The sequence below is a fragment of the Equus asinus genome, chromosome 23 (assembly GCF_041296235.1).
Source record: "Equus asinus isolate D_3611 breed Donkey chromosome 23, EquAss-T2T_v2, whole genome shotgun sequence".
In the NCBI taxonomy this organism is placed as follows: domain Eukaryota; kingdom Metazoa; phylum Chordata; class Mammalia; order Perissodactyla; family Equidae; genus Equus; species Equus asinus.
The window spans coordinates 51,231,111-51,247,342 of record NC_091812.1 but is presented as its reverse complement, the minus strand read 5'-3'; the positions used below and the strand labels follow the sequence as shown (position 1 = coordinate 51,247,342).

The 16,232-nt window shown below is 35.6% G+C and overlaps 1 protein-coding gene across 9 annotated transcripts in view; it reads right to left on the bottom strand.

Annotated features, from left to right (window-relative positions):
- The window catches only part of DENND4C (DENN domain containing 4C), a 113,512-nt gene that overhangs the window by 61,594 nt on the left and 35,686 nt on the right, over nucleotides 1–16,232 (bottom strand). For 7 of the 9 annotated variants that reach the window (XR_011497378.1, XM_044757031.2, XM_044757032.2 and 4 more), the window contains 4 exons: nucleotides 7,676–7,928; nucleotides 6,450–6,519; nucleotides 4,524–4,693; nucleotides 1,702–1,940 (listed from right to left, as the gene is read on the bottom strand). Coding sequence is in view for 7 of the 9 variants with exons in the window: in XM_044757031.2 (XP_044612966.2) it covers nucleotides 1,702–1,940; nucleotides 4,524–4,693; nucleotides 6,450–6,519; nucleotides 7,676–7,928 (732 nt within the window). In the remaining 2 variants the exon portion in view is untranslated. Of the gene's footprint in view, nucleotides 1–1,701; nucleotides 1,941–4,523; nucleotides 4,694–5,794; nucleotides 5,933–6,449; nucleotides 6,520–7,675; nucleotides 7,929–16,232 lie in introns of those variants that run through there. The other 2 variants (XM_070495706.1, XM_070495709.1) reach the window with 2 other exon arrangements.

The following is a 16,232-nucleotide window of genomic DNA, read 5'->3' as shown; positions in this document are numbered from 1 at the left end:
CTACAACTTTGGACAAACCACTTACTCTCTTCATTCCTCTACCTATAAACAATGCTTCTTAAGTATCTCTAAAGTTTTGAGCTCTCAGGAGCCACTAAAATGCAAAGTACTACTTCAACTGAAAAAAAAATTGATGACATACAGATTTTATTTTCATAAACTATTCACAGAACCTTAATTTTTCAAAAAGGTTGCTAACTTGTCACTAACATTAAATTTTACTTCAATTAATTTTAAGTTAATCTAACAGCTGAAAGGTAAATCTAGAATTATGAACCCATTAGATTGGCATTCCAGGAGCACAACATGAAAGTCGAAACCGTATTTCTGTATCAAATTGTGTTAAGTCTATGCACAGTACTTTACTATTTTTTAAAGCTGATTTTTTTCTTTCTGAGGAAGATTAGCCCTGAGCTAACATCCACCGCCAATCCTCCTCTTTCTGCTGACGAAGATTTGCTCTGAGCTAACACCTGTGCCCACCTTCCTCTATTTTTCATAGGTGGGATGCATGCCACAGCATGGCTTGATAAGCAGTATGTAGGTCCACGACCAGGATCCAAACCAGTGAACCCTGGACCACCAAAGCAGAGCACATTAAGGTAACCACTGCACCACTGGGTGGGTCCTTAAAGTTGATTTTTGAGCAGCATTATTTTAAAATCTACAGATAACTGCCCCCACCTTATCCACTAAACTAGTATGTTTCACTTATATTTTTTCTGCTATAATGTTAAATTTCTGAAACTTTATGAAAAATCTATGTTTACATGTACTATAATACGTTTCCACAAAGCTCCTGACACATCTTGGTTTATTAGTAGGGTATATAAATTATATACGACAATAAACAAAAGTCAATGTGTCACTACAAGTCAGAAAAGATGTGGTTTTAAAAAGACAGTGTCTCCATATTTATTTTTGTTGCTTACAAAAGACTTCCATGACAAAGGGAATTACAAATCAAAGGGAAGAGGTAGCCCGGCCAAATGGTTAAGTTTGCGCACTCTGATTCCACGGCCCAGGGTTTTGCCAGTTCAGATCCTGGGCACAGATGTGGCACCACCGTCAGGCCACGCTGAGGCAGCATCCCACATAGCACAACCAGAAGGACCTACAACTACAATATACAACTATGTACTGGGGGGGCCTTGGGAATGAAAAAAAAAAAAGATTGGCGAGAGTTGTTAGCTCAGGTGACAATCTTTAAAAAAATCAAAGGGAAAACAGAATTTTGTCAAAGTTAAAACCAAAATCTCATTTTTAATATCAATTAACCTAACCTTATTGATTTCTACATCAGTTTAGAGATGTTTGATAGTTAGAACTTGAAATGACCATTTGTATGGTTGGAGTGTGTGTGTGTTTGCACGTGTGTGTGTGTGTCTGTGATCAATAGCTATTTTTCTCTTGGTTAACAGAGAATGAATAGGAAGAACACACACAATACAACATACATGAGTTCTTTCCTCAGTCCAACTCTCAAAAGATTATTATTTGGTCATCCTCACCACCACTCCTCAATTTTAAATTTGCAGTCAATGATTCAGGTGGAAACGGAGTAAGTTAAAAAAGTAGGTGACTATGACTCTCCTCTCAACTTTGCTGCTTAAAGTCAGGAAAACAATCAAATGTATATATATATATAATATACACACATCCCGTTTTCCCACCAGACATCTCTCTAATCACGACACATACTTTTCAATGGGGAGAGGATGTGGTCCAGACACAGAAAGTTTGTAGATAAACATGAGAAATTTCCTAAAAGCTTCAAAGAAAGGCCAGTGTGAGAGTAAACAAATGCATTTGTTTGAATTGATGGATTTGGAGACCACTTTTCTCTCCACAGGTGTCAACAGGCCCAGCTGCAGAAGCTGTTTCTCTGTTAGAAGTTCCCGAGAGTAAGGTTCATAAAACTGGATGGCAGCTCCATACACCTACAGATTAACAGAATTCTGTTATAAGATTTGAGTTTGTTTTAAAAAATTAACTTATCTTTTTCTCTTATTCCATAAGAAATATTTGCTTAGAGTGCATATGACAGATGAATGAAAAGAAAAATCTCGAACCCTCCTGATGGATATATAAAAGGGTGCGGCTGCTGTGAAAAAACACAGTTTGGTGGCTCCTCCAAAAGATAAACAAAGAATTACCATATGACCCAGCAATTCCACTCCTAGGTATATATTCGAAAGAACTGAAAGCAGGGACTCAAACACATACTTGTCCATCAATGTTCATAGAAGCATTATTCACAATAGCCAAAAGGTGGAAACAACCCAAATGCCCATCAACAGATGAATGGACAAACAAAATGTGGTGTATACATGCAGTGGAATGTTACTCATCCTTTAAAAGGAATGAAATTCTGATACATACTGCAACATGGATGAACCCTGAAAACATTATGCTAAATGAAATAAGCCAGACACAAAAGAACAAATATTATAAGATTCCACTTATATGAACTACCTCGAATAGGCAAATTCAGAGAAAGAAAATAGAAAGAAGTTACCAGGGACTTGGGGTAGGGGTGAGGAAAGCTTCTGTTTAAGGTGATGAAAAAGTTCTGGAAATAGATAGTGATACTTTTATAAATCTTTTAACTATTTAATCACTATATATAGATAGATACAAACAACACTCTTAGATATAATTATTTCAAAGTGATCTCAGAGGTTTTTAACAAGCAATGTGACAAAAGCATCTCAATGAGGCCTTGTTGTTCTCTGCCGGTTAACGTAAATTTGGTAATTTGATATTTCAAGACCTTAAATTTTTCATTTCTATGTATTGCTTTCAATGAGAAAAACTGTAAATGATTATTAAGCTAAAGAGTCAGTCTAGTTGTAAGCAATCCAGTTAACAGTCTGGGCTTCCATTCAGGGACCATTCAGTTGACCATATTCGAGACACTGTGCTGGATACTTAACCTTCACTGCTTTAATACAGTGGTGGTGAACTTGTAGCCCGGGGAATGAGACCACAGATGTATTTTGCTTGATTCACAACAGTCAGCTTTAGTTAGTCATACTTTTCAATAAAATTGACTATTTTAGCAAATCTCCTAAAAAAGTTCTCAGTTTCTAAATTTGTAAGATACCTGTAGTTTTACTTTCTATTCCATAATACTGTTTATTTTTGCCATCCCTTTTTTATCTTAAATTATCACTCTATGTCATTATTACTGCTTTATACACGTTTTCAATTTTTGGCTACTACAAACAAAGCAAATACATGTCTTCTGGAGGATATCTATACTCATTTCTCTTGGGATATGCTCAGGAGTATAACTGCTGGGCCACAGGGTTGTTTCTTTTCCTTGCTGATACTGTACAAGTTCTTTATATATTCTGGATACAAGACCCTTGATGAATACATATATCGCATTATTTTCTCCCAGCCTGTGGCCTGCTTTTCCACCTTCTTAGTGGTATCTTTGAACGAAGAGATGTTCTTAACTCCAATGAGGTCCTATTAGTCATCTCTTCTTTTATGGCTAGTGCTTTCTGCATGCTGTTTCAACTATCTTTGCTTATTCCTTCCATTTTAATATATTATTTGTGTTCTGATCCTCACTGTTGTTCTTTGAGAAATTAGCCATCAACCTAATAGTTGCTGCTTTGAAAGTAAACAAGTCTTTTCTCTCTGGTTGTTTTTAGCCTTTGGTATTCCACGATTTCACTCTAATATGAAAAGATGAGGTTTTGTATTTTTTTTTTTTTTTCTGCTGAAGGTTCAGAGAGTATCTTTCATCTGAAGACTCAATTTTTCATCAACCCTGGAAAACTCTCAACCAACCATTAGCTCTTAAAATGCTGCCTCTTCCTTTTCTAGTCTCCCCTCTGGAATTCATTAAATATCTATTGGTCCTTCTGATTCTATCCTCTATGTTTTAAAAATCCTTCTATAATTTCTGTGCTACATTTAAGGTAACCTATCTTCCACTTCATTAATTCTCACTTCATTTATGTCTTCTTACTGCTGTTTAAATACGCTTTGTTGAATTTTTAATTTTAAGGACCATATTTTTCATTTCTGGACATTTTATTCTTTTTCTGTCTACTCATTTTTCAAAATATCCTATTTTCCTTGATGTTTTGAGTCCCTCTATTAGGTCTTGAATCATTCCAATTATATATTCAATTTATACTATCTTTCATATTGTCATTCTATCATTTCAATATCTTGAGGGTCTAATCCAGCTTTGTACTGTGTCTTGTTGATTTTTCCTATGGTACCTATATCTTCTAACTTTTACTATAATCTCATCTTGAGGCCTGGGTTTTAGGGGTGTCTCTCCAGAGAGACTTTATATTTGTTTCTGTACAAGCTCCAGGGATATCAGCATCTTGATACCAATTTTCATGTTGCCTTCTCACCTTGGGCATTACAGTACAAATTTAAACTAAAATGTACTGTGCCCAAATAATCCCAACAGTCAAATAAAACTTATATTAACCATTTTATGGGATAACATCATGAACAAAATAGGTTTAATGATAGAGGAAAAAACATACCTTTTCAGCAGAAGAACCTGTCAGAACAAAAGTTGAAAAAACTGGAAGTGGGTATTTGGTTTGGGGATCCCAACATTCAATAGTAGCTCCCATAGGAAGGCAGAAGAGAGGTACAGATTCTGAGAGTGGAAATGACTCATAGTCATCTTCTGGATATCTAAAAATTAAACCTTTTGGAGAGAGGAGACAATGATAAATTTTTTTAAAATAGTTACTTTTCCATAAATTATATGTGATACATATTAACAGGATATCTTACTAGCAAATTTCATGGAAACATTTATGTGTAAAATTTCAAAATCCATTTCTCTTGCCATATCAGAAATCAAATTAATAAATTTACTCTTTAGTTTTTACCCATGGACTTAAGGTCATTGTAACAGTAAAATGTATTAAATATACTAGTTAAAACTCTATTCAACAGGATCACCAATCTTAATGCATTTTCTCCTACATACTGCCGACACTTTATAGAAAATGGTAAGAAACATACAGAAAATTTATCAACTATTTCAGTTAGTTTTCTGTAAAAAGTTCAGGGAGGAGACAAATGTCATAAAATAATGCCAAGACAACAGAAATTATCACATCCCCTAAACTCATCTTAAGGGAAGCAGTGTAAAAGGCATGCAACATGAAAAGTAAACGAGACAGAAACACTTGGGACTGAGTACGGAGTATGTGAGACCAAGAAGAAGGAGCAGGGGCACTCTGAGAAGCATAACAAAGCCCCTCAGAATAAAGTAGCTACATGGCATCAGTTCATTAGCCTCTGATGTCTCTAAGATGCAGACCACCTCTAAGTTAAAACACTTGAAAATCAGTAGCAGAATTCTGAGTCCAAATTCAGTCTCCAAAACTCTGTATTCTAAAATATGTGGTATATCAAATACCTGAATACTTTCACAAAGCTTGTTTCTTTATATGTTTTTTTTTAAGTGACACTTTCTACCCAACAAAAACAAAAAAATTTAGGAAATCACATACAATCAACACATTATAGCAGTATTAACAATATCACATTTTAAAATGATACTGAAATCTATAACTGTTAGTTGCTGCCTTTATTTTTACATTATAAGTTAAATGGTCTGATTCATTAGTATGAATGTCTTCATGAGGACAAACAAGATTTTTCAGATATGGATTTGCTTGACTTCCCTTAAGTAAAACTTTATTCCAAAAATTGTGCATGATCAAAAAGTAATTTGACACTGCTTCTTTTCACAAAGAAGTATCCAGTATCTCTTCTATTTACAACTGGAGCATACCTGTATTTTCAGTTTTTATCCCACAATACCAGTGGGATGAAGAGGTCACACTTAAATCTTTACAGCCCTTGACACTTTACTGTGGAGTAAGAATGTGGCGATAGATTTCTCAAACACGTCATGGCAGAAAAGTTTCTCAGGCCCTCCTCTCCTCCATATAGCTGATTCTTTGCAACAAGGGACAAAGGAAGCAAGTCCACCTTTCATGGCAAGTAACATGTGGTTTCAAATCAGACACACAGAGATAAGAGAAGGAAATATAAGAAGTAAAGATGCAGTTTGACACCTTTCTGATTGCCAAAATATAAAAGGTCAGAGAGTAAGCAGTTTTCCAATGAATTGTTAAACCTATTAGTACAGACTAAAAGCTTGAATGCTTATTCACAAACGCTTGCTGGAATGAAAGTTTCTATTTAATTAACAACATGTTTTTGTGTGTGGAGGGGGTAATATCAACATGTCCTCTAATATGTACTGTGTATTTAAGAATACATAGAATACAAAGAATACTTAGGCCTTTACATACTAAAATTAAGATAATCAATTGATGAACAGATCAATTCCACAAACTACGTAAGGGAGCACACACTGTCTCTTCTAACCAATGTTAATGTGCAACAATAACTACAGTAAAAGACTTTTTAAATTTACTTACCAGCTTTATATGCTATTGCATTAGAAGCAGGCACAGACTTCTTATAACACAGAAACACACTGGAACCCCACTGTAAAATATAAATTAGGTTTAAAAAAGACAAAAGAGTGAAAATAAATGGATTTTGTGGAATGTCTTCTAAATATTCTAACTATTTATTCAGGGAAGTCTATTTAAAACATATGTTTATCAAACAGACTATACAGTATAAAATACAGCAAAAGAGAAAGTTGAGAATACTAACAGAAAAGAAAGGAGTAAAAAAACACTGCCACAAAAATTAAAGTGACGTGAAGGCAGTTTTGAAAAGTTTAGAATTCTGTAATCACCCAGAGACTGCACATCTGAAAGACTCAGCACAAAGCAGAGTCAGCACTGGAGCCCAAAGCAGGGAAGACGGGGGTCACAGGGGTGCCAGGAGGCCATCACCTCTAGAGGCAAGCCTGTCTCAACAACAGCCACAGGGCATTAGCCACTGCTGCCTAGTCCACATTTAACCCACTATTAGTTTGATCTAAAGATAGTTTTCAAAGTAAATCTGACTCAATAGTAAACTTTAGTCTCATAAAACGATAAATCAGGGGCTGGCCCTGTGGCCAAGTGGTTAAGTTCACACACTCCGCTTCCGCCAACCCAGGGTTTCGCAGGTTCGGATCCTGGATGCGGACATGGCACCGCTCATCAAGCCATGCTGAAGCAGCGTCCCACATGCCACAACTAGAAGGACCCACAACTAAAAATACACAACTACGTACCGGGGGGCTTTGGGAGAAAAAGGAAAAATAAAATCTTTAAAAAAAAAAACCTATAAATCAAATGTCTATGTTTAACTTTCTTCACTAGAGCCTTTTTAAAAAACAGTATGTAAAACTATAATATTCAAAATAAATAAATATAAAGGGAGTCCTCACCCAGTCTCCCTGCAGTTGCCCTTGAAGACACCACTGAAACCCAAAAGCTAATAAAATCTCTATATTAGTGTAATGTAGGCGATATTAGCACGTATCCCGCCCCCCAAAATAATCCCTGACTTTAAGTATCTATTTTCTGGATGAAATTATTGTAAAGTATCAGATAGCTATTATGAATCATAAAAATTAGAGAGCTAAAAATAATAAAACAATCATGAAAATATAAACTGAGAGTAAATTAGACAAGCAATAATAAACAGGATTCCAAAAATTATTATTTTTTTTGGTTTTCATATGAAACAACTTTATTCTTACCATTCCACAATTTAAGTTTTTGTCAACTTTGCAGAAAGTATGAGGAGGGGTTTCTCCTTTACTGGTTACAATAACACAGATATCAGTTACAGCCAAGGAATTTTGGGGCCGAACCGGAGGAGCCCTTCGGTAAGTGATAAAGATTCTCTGTGAAGTAGTTGAACTATTGTTGACATTGGCACAGCGACCATAGGGTGTGGCTTGGATCACTTCACATCCTGGAATAAGCCTTTCTTTCCCTTCATATAAAACTCTGCATGGCAAGGAAAGGAGAAATAAACAGATAAGTAAACACATTTCAGGTTAATGCTGGCTTTCTTCCCGGGTAAAGAAAAGAAAAGAAAAGAAAAGAAAAACCTCTGATGTCCCCTATTCTTTCCCAAATCTTAATTGCAAACCAAAATTAAAATTATTACCCTAGGAATTATAAACGTCTTAAGTACTATTTCTCAACAGGTAGGATATAATTTTAAGAAATGTAAATAGCATCAAACAACGTGATTTTTTACTGCTTACTACAAGAAACATATGAAACAAGAAAGGGGCAACACCACAAACATCCTCAGATCAATTCCAAGAAGTTTGAATCAGATTTTTCACAAAGTTTTCCTGCATAATCCCTGTCAAAATTTTACCTTTAAATATCGTTTGGCTGAAATTACAAAACATTATTTAAAGAAATTACAGACGAGCTAATAAAAAGACACCTCATGAATGAAAAGACTTAATATTGGTAAGATATCAACATTCCCCAAATAGATTTACAGAGTCGACATAATTCCTATCTTAACCCTAGCTGCCTTTTTTTGTAAAAATTGGCAACATAATCCTAAAGTTCATATGCAGATGTATAGCCAAAGCAATCTGGAAAAAAAAAAGCACAAAGTTGGAGGACTCACCCCTCCCCAGTTCAAAACTTATACAAATCTAGTCATCAGTACAGTGTGGCAGTGGCATAAGAATAAACATATAGATGAATGGAATAGCACAGACAGCTACAATTAAACCTGTATGTTTACAGTCAATTGATTTTGACAAGAGTGCCAAGACAATTCAATGGGGAAAGAATAGTCTTTTGAACAAATGGTGCTGGGACAACAACATCCAAATGCAAAAGAACAAAGTTGGACCCCTTGCTTACACTAAACACCAGAAAACTCAAAATGAATCAAACAGTTAAATGTAAGAGCTAAAACTATAGAACTGTTTAAAAAAAACATAAGAATAAATCTTTGTGAACTTGGGGTAGACAAACCCTTCTTATATATGACATCAAAAGCATAAGCGACAAAAGAAAAACAGATAAACTACACTTCATCAAAATTAAAAACTTTCATGCTACAAGTGATACCATCAAGAAAGTGAAAACATAACCCACAGAATGTGAGAAAATATTTGTAAATCACATATCTAATTAGGGAATCCTTTCCAGAATATGTAAAGAACTCTTACAACTCAATATAAGAAGATAAATAACACAATTTTTAAAAGAGCACAGGGCTGGTAAAGGAGGTATGGGAATTCTCTGTACTATCCTTATAACTTTTCTGTAAAACTAAAATTATTTTAAAATAAATATCTTTTTTTTTTTTTAAGTGGGCAAAGAACCTAAAAAGACATTTGTCCAAAGAAGATATACAAATGGCCAAAAGCACATGAAAAAATACTCAACATATTAGTCATTAGGGAATTGCAAATCAAAACCACAATGAGATATCATTTCACATCCCCTGGGATGGCTATAATCAAAAGGCAGATAATAAACAACTGCTGGTGAGGGTGAAGAGAAATTGGAATCCTCATGCATTGCTGGTGGAAATCAACCGCTTTGGAAAACAGCTTGACAGTTCCTCAAACGGTTAAACACAGAGTTTCCATATGACCCAGCAATTCTACTCCTAGGTATATAACAAAGAGAAATGAAAACATACATCTACACAAACACTGGCATGCAAAAGCTCATAATAGCATTATTCATCATAGCCAAAGAGGTGAAGCAATCAAATGTCCATCAACTAATGAATGGATATATAGAATGTGGTACAACCATATAAGAGAATATTGTTCAGCAATAAAAAGGAATGAAGTACATGGTACAACATGGATGAACCTTGTAAACATGTTAAGTGAAAGAAGCCAGACAAAAAAAAAGAGCACATATTATATGATTCATGAAATGCCCAGAATAGGCATTATCTACAAAGAAAGAAAGCTGTAAAAAAAGAATGAGAAAGATCTCCATGTTCAGATATGGAATGATTCCCAGGATACACTGTTAGGTGAAAGAAGCAAAATGTAAAATAGTGTATATAGTATCTACATTTTGTTTAAGAGGAAGAAATAAAAATACACTTACATATGTTTATTTTTGTAAAAACACACAGTGAAAGGATAAATCAGGAACTACCTAACAGGAGGAGAGGGCAAAAAGTATGGAGGAAGAAAAAGAGAAAACAGAGACTGAAGCAATACTTCTCTAAATTTATCTTTTTACTTGTTTTGAACTATGACAATATTTTCCACATTGAATTTTTTTAAACAAATGAAACACAAATAGAAACAGATAAACCTAAGTGCATTGCAAATTGGTAGCAGAACCATACAGAAAAACTATTTTGGGGCTGGCCCGGTGGCGCAGCGGTTAAGTTTGCACATTCTGCTTCTTGGCGGCCCGGGGTTCGCTGGTTAGGATCCCGGGTGCAGACATGGCACCTCTCATCAAGCCATGCTGTGGTAGGTGTCCCACATATAAAGTAAAGGAAGGTGGGCACAGATGTTAGCTCAGGGCCAGTCTTCCTCAGCAAAAAGAGCAGGATTGGCAGTAGTTAGCTCAGGGGCTAATCTTCCTCAAAAAAAAAAAAAGAAAAGAAAAACTATTTCATATAATTTTTGAACATAGTACTCTGTAAATGCTTAATGGATTGTATTCTAAGGACAAGGAACTCAGTAAACAAGTTTATCACTGGTAGTAATACTGATATTGTAACTTTGAGATTACTTTATGCAGATAAGATAAAGCAATAAGTAACATTTATAATTTAGGAAACAAGATTTCCAGTGTAAGAGAAACAAGACACAACTCAAAATGAGTTAAGAAAAATTTCTTTAATGTTAATTTGATCTCGAAATATTAATATGAACTCATGATTTTAAAATATATATTTATATATATATTTATATAAAATAGACATCTCAGTAACGATGACTACACATAGCTCCAGATTTTGACTGGCATAGCAGTCATCTTGAAATGGCTCTCACTCAGCAAATTTGGGACAATCTGAGCAAACGGAATAAGGATTGTAATAGGCTTTCATCACACAGAATAAACTAAAATCCACAGTTCCCCAATTATACACAAAACAATAAAAAAAAAGCGGGGCCAGCCAAGTGGCACAGCAGTTAAGTGAGCACGTTCCACTTCAGCAGCCCGGGGTTCACCAGTTCAGATCCCGGGTGCAGACATGGCACCACTTATCAAGCCATGCTGTGGCAGGCATCCCACATATAAAGTGGAGGAAGACGGGCACGGACGTTAGCTCAGGGCCAGTCTTTCTCAGCAAAAAGAGGAGGATTGGCAGCAGATATTAGCTCAGGCTAATCTTCCTCAAAAAAAAAAATGCACAGAGAGAGAATAGAAAAGCTCTTCATTATAGAAAAATGCCAGTTGAAAAATGTATTCTTTAAATGGTAGACTTAGAAAAGTCTCATTTTACATGCCCCAATTAAGATCTAATTCAGGCAATGATAGATGAATGCTAAAAAACAGTAAGTGAAACGGTGAGAGGGAACAAGACATTTAAACAATGCCCATGACTTGACAAATTACTTAAATAACAGAGAAAATAAAATGCCTTTACAAAAGACATCTGAAGATTACCATCTTAACTGAGTGACTGAACTTAGCATCACTAATCATGGGACAATTTGACACAACATGCTTTCCTGATACTAGCAATACTTGCCAAAAACAGTTATTCTTGCCAAAAATAGTTAACATAAATTTAATCCAGACTTTAAACCTAACATCCAGTTTACAGGAAATAATGACAATAAAAGAACAAGTTAAATGACATAATGAGGAAATAATCAGATAAATCTAGAGTGTGGGGTATTCTACAAGACAACTGGCCTAGACTCTTCAAAATGTCAATACAGCATAGGAATAGTCCTATAGCATAGGACTGTTCTGGATAAAAAGACCAAAGAGGCATAAGTAATGCAATGAGTAAATCATGACAGGATTCTGGATTTATTTATTTTTTTTAAAAAAAGGTATAAAAAGCATTCTTGAGACAACTGCGAATGTCTGGATAGGGAACAGGTACTGAAAGATACGAGGAAGTTACTAATTCTCTATATACCCTGTTATACAAGAGCATGTCTTACGGGATGCATGTGAAGTATTCATATGAGAACTAGCGTGATATCTCAAGCCTCCTTTCAAACAGTTTAGCAAAAATATGGAAAAATGTTAACTTGTTGAATGCAGGTAGAAAGTATATTGTTCATTATACTAAAGCCTATTGTTCAGAAGGAAAAAATACTGATGTTTATTATAATATTTTATCTTTTCTATAAGTTTGAAAATTTTCAAAAAACAAGTGTTGGAGGAAAAACTCATTTGAAAGTCAATGAATCAGATAAATAGAAGATAAGAACTTTGTAGAGTCTATCATTCTTTATCTTAATAAACACATCTGACATATAAGATAATATACTGTCCTGTTTAAATTATACTTTATAGAGTATTTGACATTATGAGGGAATAACAGATCTCACTTTAATTAACATCTTTTCCAGAAAAAAAACCTACTATTTTTATAAATATCTCAGTTTATTAAACAATTAAAAAGGTCAAAAATTTGACAAGAGTGTTTCATGTTTAGTTGAATGAGACAGGTGCCTGTCTTTACAGTGACTAGTAAGTCTCCCAAACTTCACTAGTGTGCTTAATTGGGAGGGAAGTGGGGAGGGCAGGTCAACACATTTAAGTCACCACATAGTAACAATTATCTGACCTGGAGAAAAGCATTTACACTATGATTAGCCAAAAGACAGCCACACAGTCTAGCAAACCTGGATATGTAAACTAGCATAACAGAAATTAGAAGCCTTAGGGAAGTGCAAGATGTTTAAGAAAGGGCCACTTGCAGTCTGAAAGCAACTAAGTATAGTATCTAACTTATCATTTTATTTTTAAGTTGTGCCCCTGAACCACAAGCAACAACAGTCTTTCAGAGATTCACATCCTTTCAATCACGACTGTATGGTACGGGAGGTTGTGGGGGAGGATGTGAAAAGATGGCCTTTAGGGGCCGGCCCCGTGGCTGAGTGGTTGAGTCTCAGCGCTCCACTGCAGGCGGCCCAGTGTTTCGTCGGTTCGAATCCTGGGCACGGACATGGCACCGCTCATCGAGCCATGCTGAGGTGGCGTCCCACATGCCACAACTAGTAGGACCCACAACTAAGAATATACAACTATGTACTGGGGGGCTTTGGGGAGGAAAAAGAAAAAAAAAAAAAATGACGGCCTTTAAAGAGTAGCTAACAGAGGGAACAGTGAGGGCTGGAACACAAGATAACTCCCTGGCTGGTTTCCCTTCAACTGACATGGATATTACCAAAATTTTATCTTATACTCATCCTCCTATGGATATTACCTTTCTTCTTAAGAAAATCATAGAGAAAATAAAAAGAACTGACAGTAAAAACATTACATGTGCTGAATCACTCCACTACAACCAATAATTTGTGTTCACACTCATTTTCACCTCATTTCCCCCTCTCAAAGGGAAAGTTCCTCGCTTTAAAGACTAATCCAGTCACCCCTGCTGTTGACATTACCCCTTCAATCTGTTTCATAATTTTATTCTATCAAATATCTCCTCCTATTTCTATATTTTCACTCTTCCTTCTCCACTCGTTTCTTTCTTTCAATATAAAGATGTTCAAGGTTATCCTCTGGGAGAAAGGTTAAAAAACAGCCCTGTCTCTGTATCCCCTCACCCCATAAGTATCCTAAACCACTGCTTCTGGAGATTTTGTGGAAATATAGATTCCAGATCAGTAGGTCTGGGGTAACGCCTGAGATTCTGAATTTCTAACATGTTCCCAGGCCTTACGGACAACATTGGTCCATGGAACACACCTTGAATAGCAAAGCACATAACTATCTTCTCTTTCTCCTAAAGTCAAGCTTTCAAAAAGAAGCCTCTATTATTCCAATAGCCAATCACTTCACAACCCTTTCTAACCTGGTTCCTTGTTCAATGATCCTACAAAGTAGACTGACCACCGTCCTAACCGTATTGACTTGAAGGAAAATCACAGAAGCTAAACAAGGCGGACAACACTAAAGGAGTTAAATAGGTGCTGCATAAAGGTCACATAAGAGAAGAACAAATCATCCCTTGGCTTTGGAAATTTGAACATAATGAGGACCTTACGACAATCTCACCAGAGCTCTGCTGTAACAGTGGAGGTGGTGATGAGCATAACAAGTGGTGGTCAAATGCAGCAGCTCACTATCTTTCTTAGTGTCTGAACAACTATCAATAGAGCAATCAGAAACCAATTCTTTAAAAAAAAAAAGAACAAAAAAAACTTCATGGGACAACCAGGGAAACTTGGATATATGATGATACTAAGGAATTGATCATTTTTCTGGTGATACGATGGTTACACTAAAAGAAAGAGATTCAACATAAAAAAATCAATCACTGTAATATATCACATTAACAGAATGAAGGAAAAGTCCACATGATCAACTCAATTAATAAAGAAAAGGTGGCCGGCCTGGTGGCACAGCGGTTAAGTTCACACGTTCCGCTTCTCAGCAGCCCAGGGTTCTCGGATTCAGATCCCAGGTGTGGACATGGCACTGTTTGGCACACCATGCTGTGGTAGGTGTCCCACATATAAAGTAGAGGAAGATGGGCATGGATGTTTGCTCAGGGCCGGTCTTCCATAGCAAAAAGAGGAGTATTGGCAGTAGTTAGCTCAGGGCTAATCTTCCTCAAAAAAAAATGAAATAAAATAAAGAAAAGGCATTTGATAAAATCCAACACACTTTCATGAGAAAAATCTACCATAAAACAAGGAATAGAAGGGACCTTCCTTAACATGATAAATGGCATTTATGAAAAACCCACAGCTAACATCATAACTCAATGGTGAAACATTGAAAGATCAGGAATGAGACAAGGATGCCTGCTCTCACCACTGCTACCCAACACTGTACTCTCGTTCCAGCCAGAGCAATAAGACAAGGAGGGCACACAGAGTAAACTGCAAAGGAAGGAGTAAAACTCTATTTCCAGACTACATAATCCCATATATTTAAAACCCCAAAATTCCACAAGAAAGCTATTAGAGGGAAGTGGGGGTGAGCGAAAGGGGTAAAGGGGCACATATGTATGGTGAAGGATAAAAACTAGACTATTGGTGGTGAGCACGATGCAGTCTATGTGGAAACTGACACATAACAATGTACACCTGAAATTACACAATGTTATAAACCAACATGACCTCAATAAAATTTAAAAAAAAGAAAAGAAAGCTATTAGAGCTAACAAATTCAGCAAAGTTGCGGAGTACAAGATTAAGACATAAAGTTAAAATTACGCTGTGTTTCTATACATCACTAACAAACAATCCGAAAAAGAAATTAAGAAAAGAACCCCATTTATAATAGAATCTAAAAGAATAAAATACTTAGGAATAAAATTAATCAAGGAGGTGAAATACATATACATTAAAAACCATAAAACACTGCTGAAAGAAATTAAAGACGACCTAAATAAATGGAAAGACATCTCATGTTCATAGGTTGGGAGACTTAAATATTGTAAAGATGACAATATTCCCCAAACTGATCTACAGATTGAAAGCAACCCCCATCAAAATTTCAACTGTATGTTTTGCATAAATGGACAAGCTGATCCCAAATATTTCCCAAGACGCTCTCAAGTACCTATAATACATTTTTACTGACTGATGATAATTACAATAAACAGAACAGCTTAATATATGACATGTATACAAGATAAAGTATTACAGGTATTCTAAAAAGCACATCTTATTTACAGAAGAGTCAATACAGACATTTTTGGAACAAAAGCTTTTACAAAGAAGAATGTTCTTCATTGGCTGTGAACTAGATACTAAATACCTCATAACAATTACACTCCTTCTAAACTGTAAATACCCTCCTCCTGGCACCAAAGCCCACACAGCACAATCATGTTTTTTAAAACAGGAATGCTCCTTTGTTAAATGAGTTGAGAGCTTCGCAAAAACGCATCCCACAACCCAAGTAGCTCCTTAAAAATATACTTTTATTGTAACTTCTTGTTCTTTTATGTTTAATTAATAAGCTTATCTGCTAAGTAGGATAGAAACAGAATTACATTTCAAGCTCTAATGCCTTCATTTCAAAATTCTTTTGAAAGGAAATGATCTAATGGTTCAAGTATGATGCACAGAAATTCAGTAAGAGTGGATAGAGATATGTAGTATCTTACTATACTTGATCCTGAAGTAACAAATAGAACTA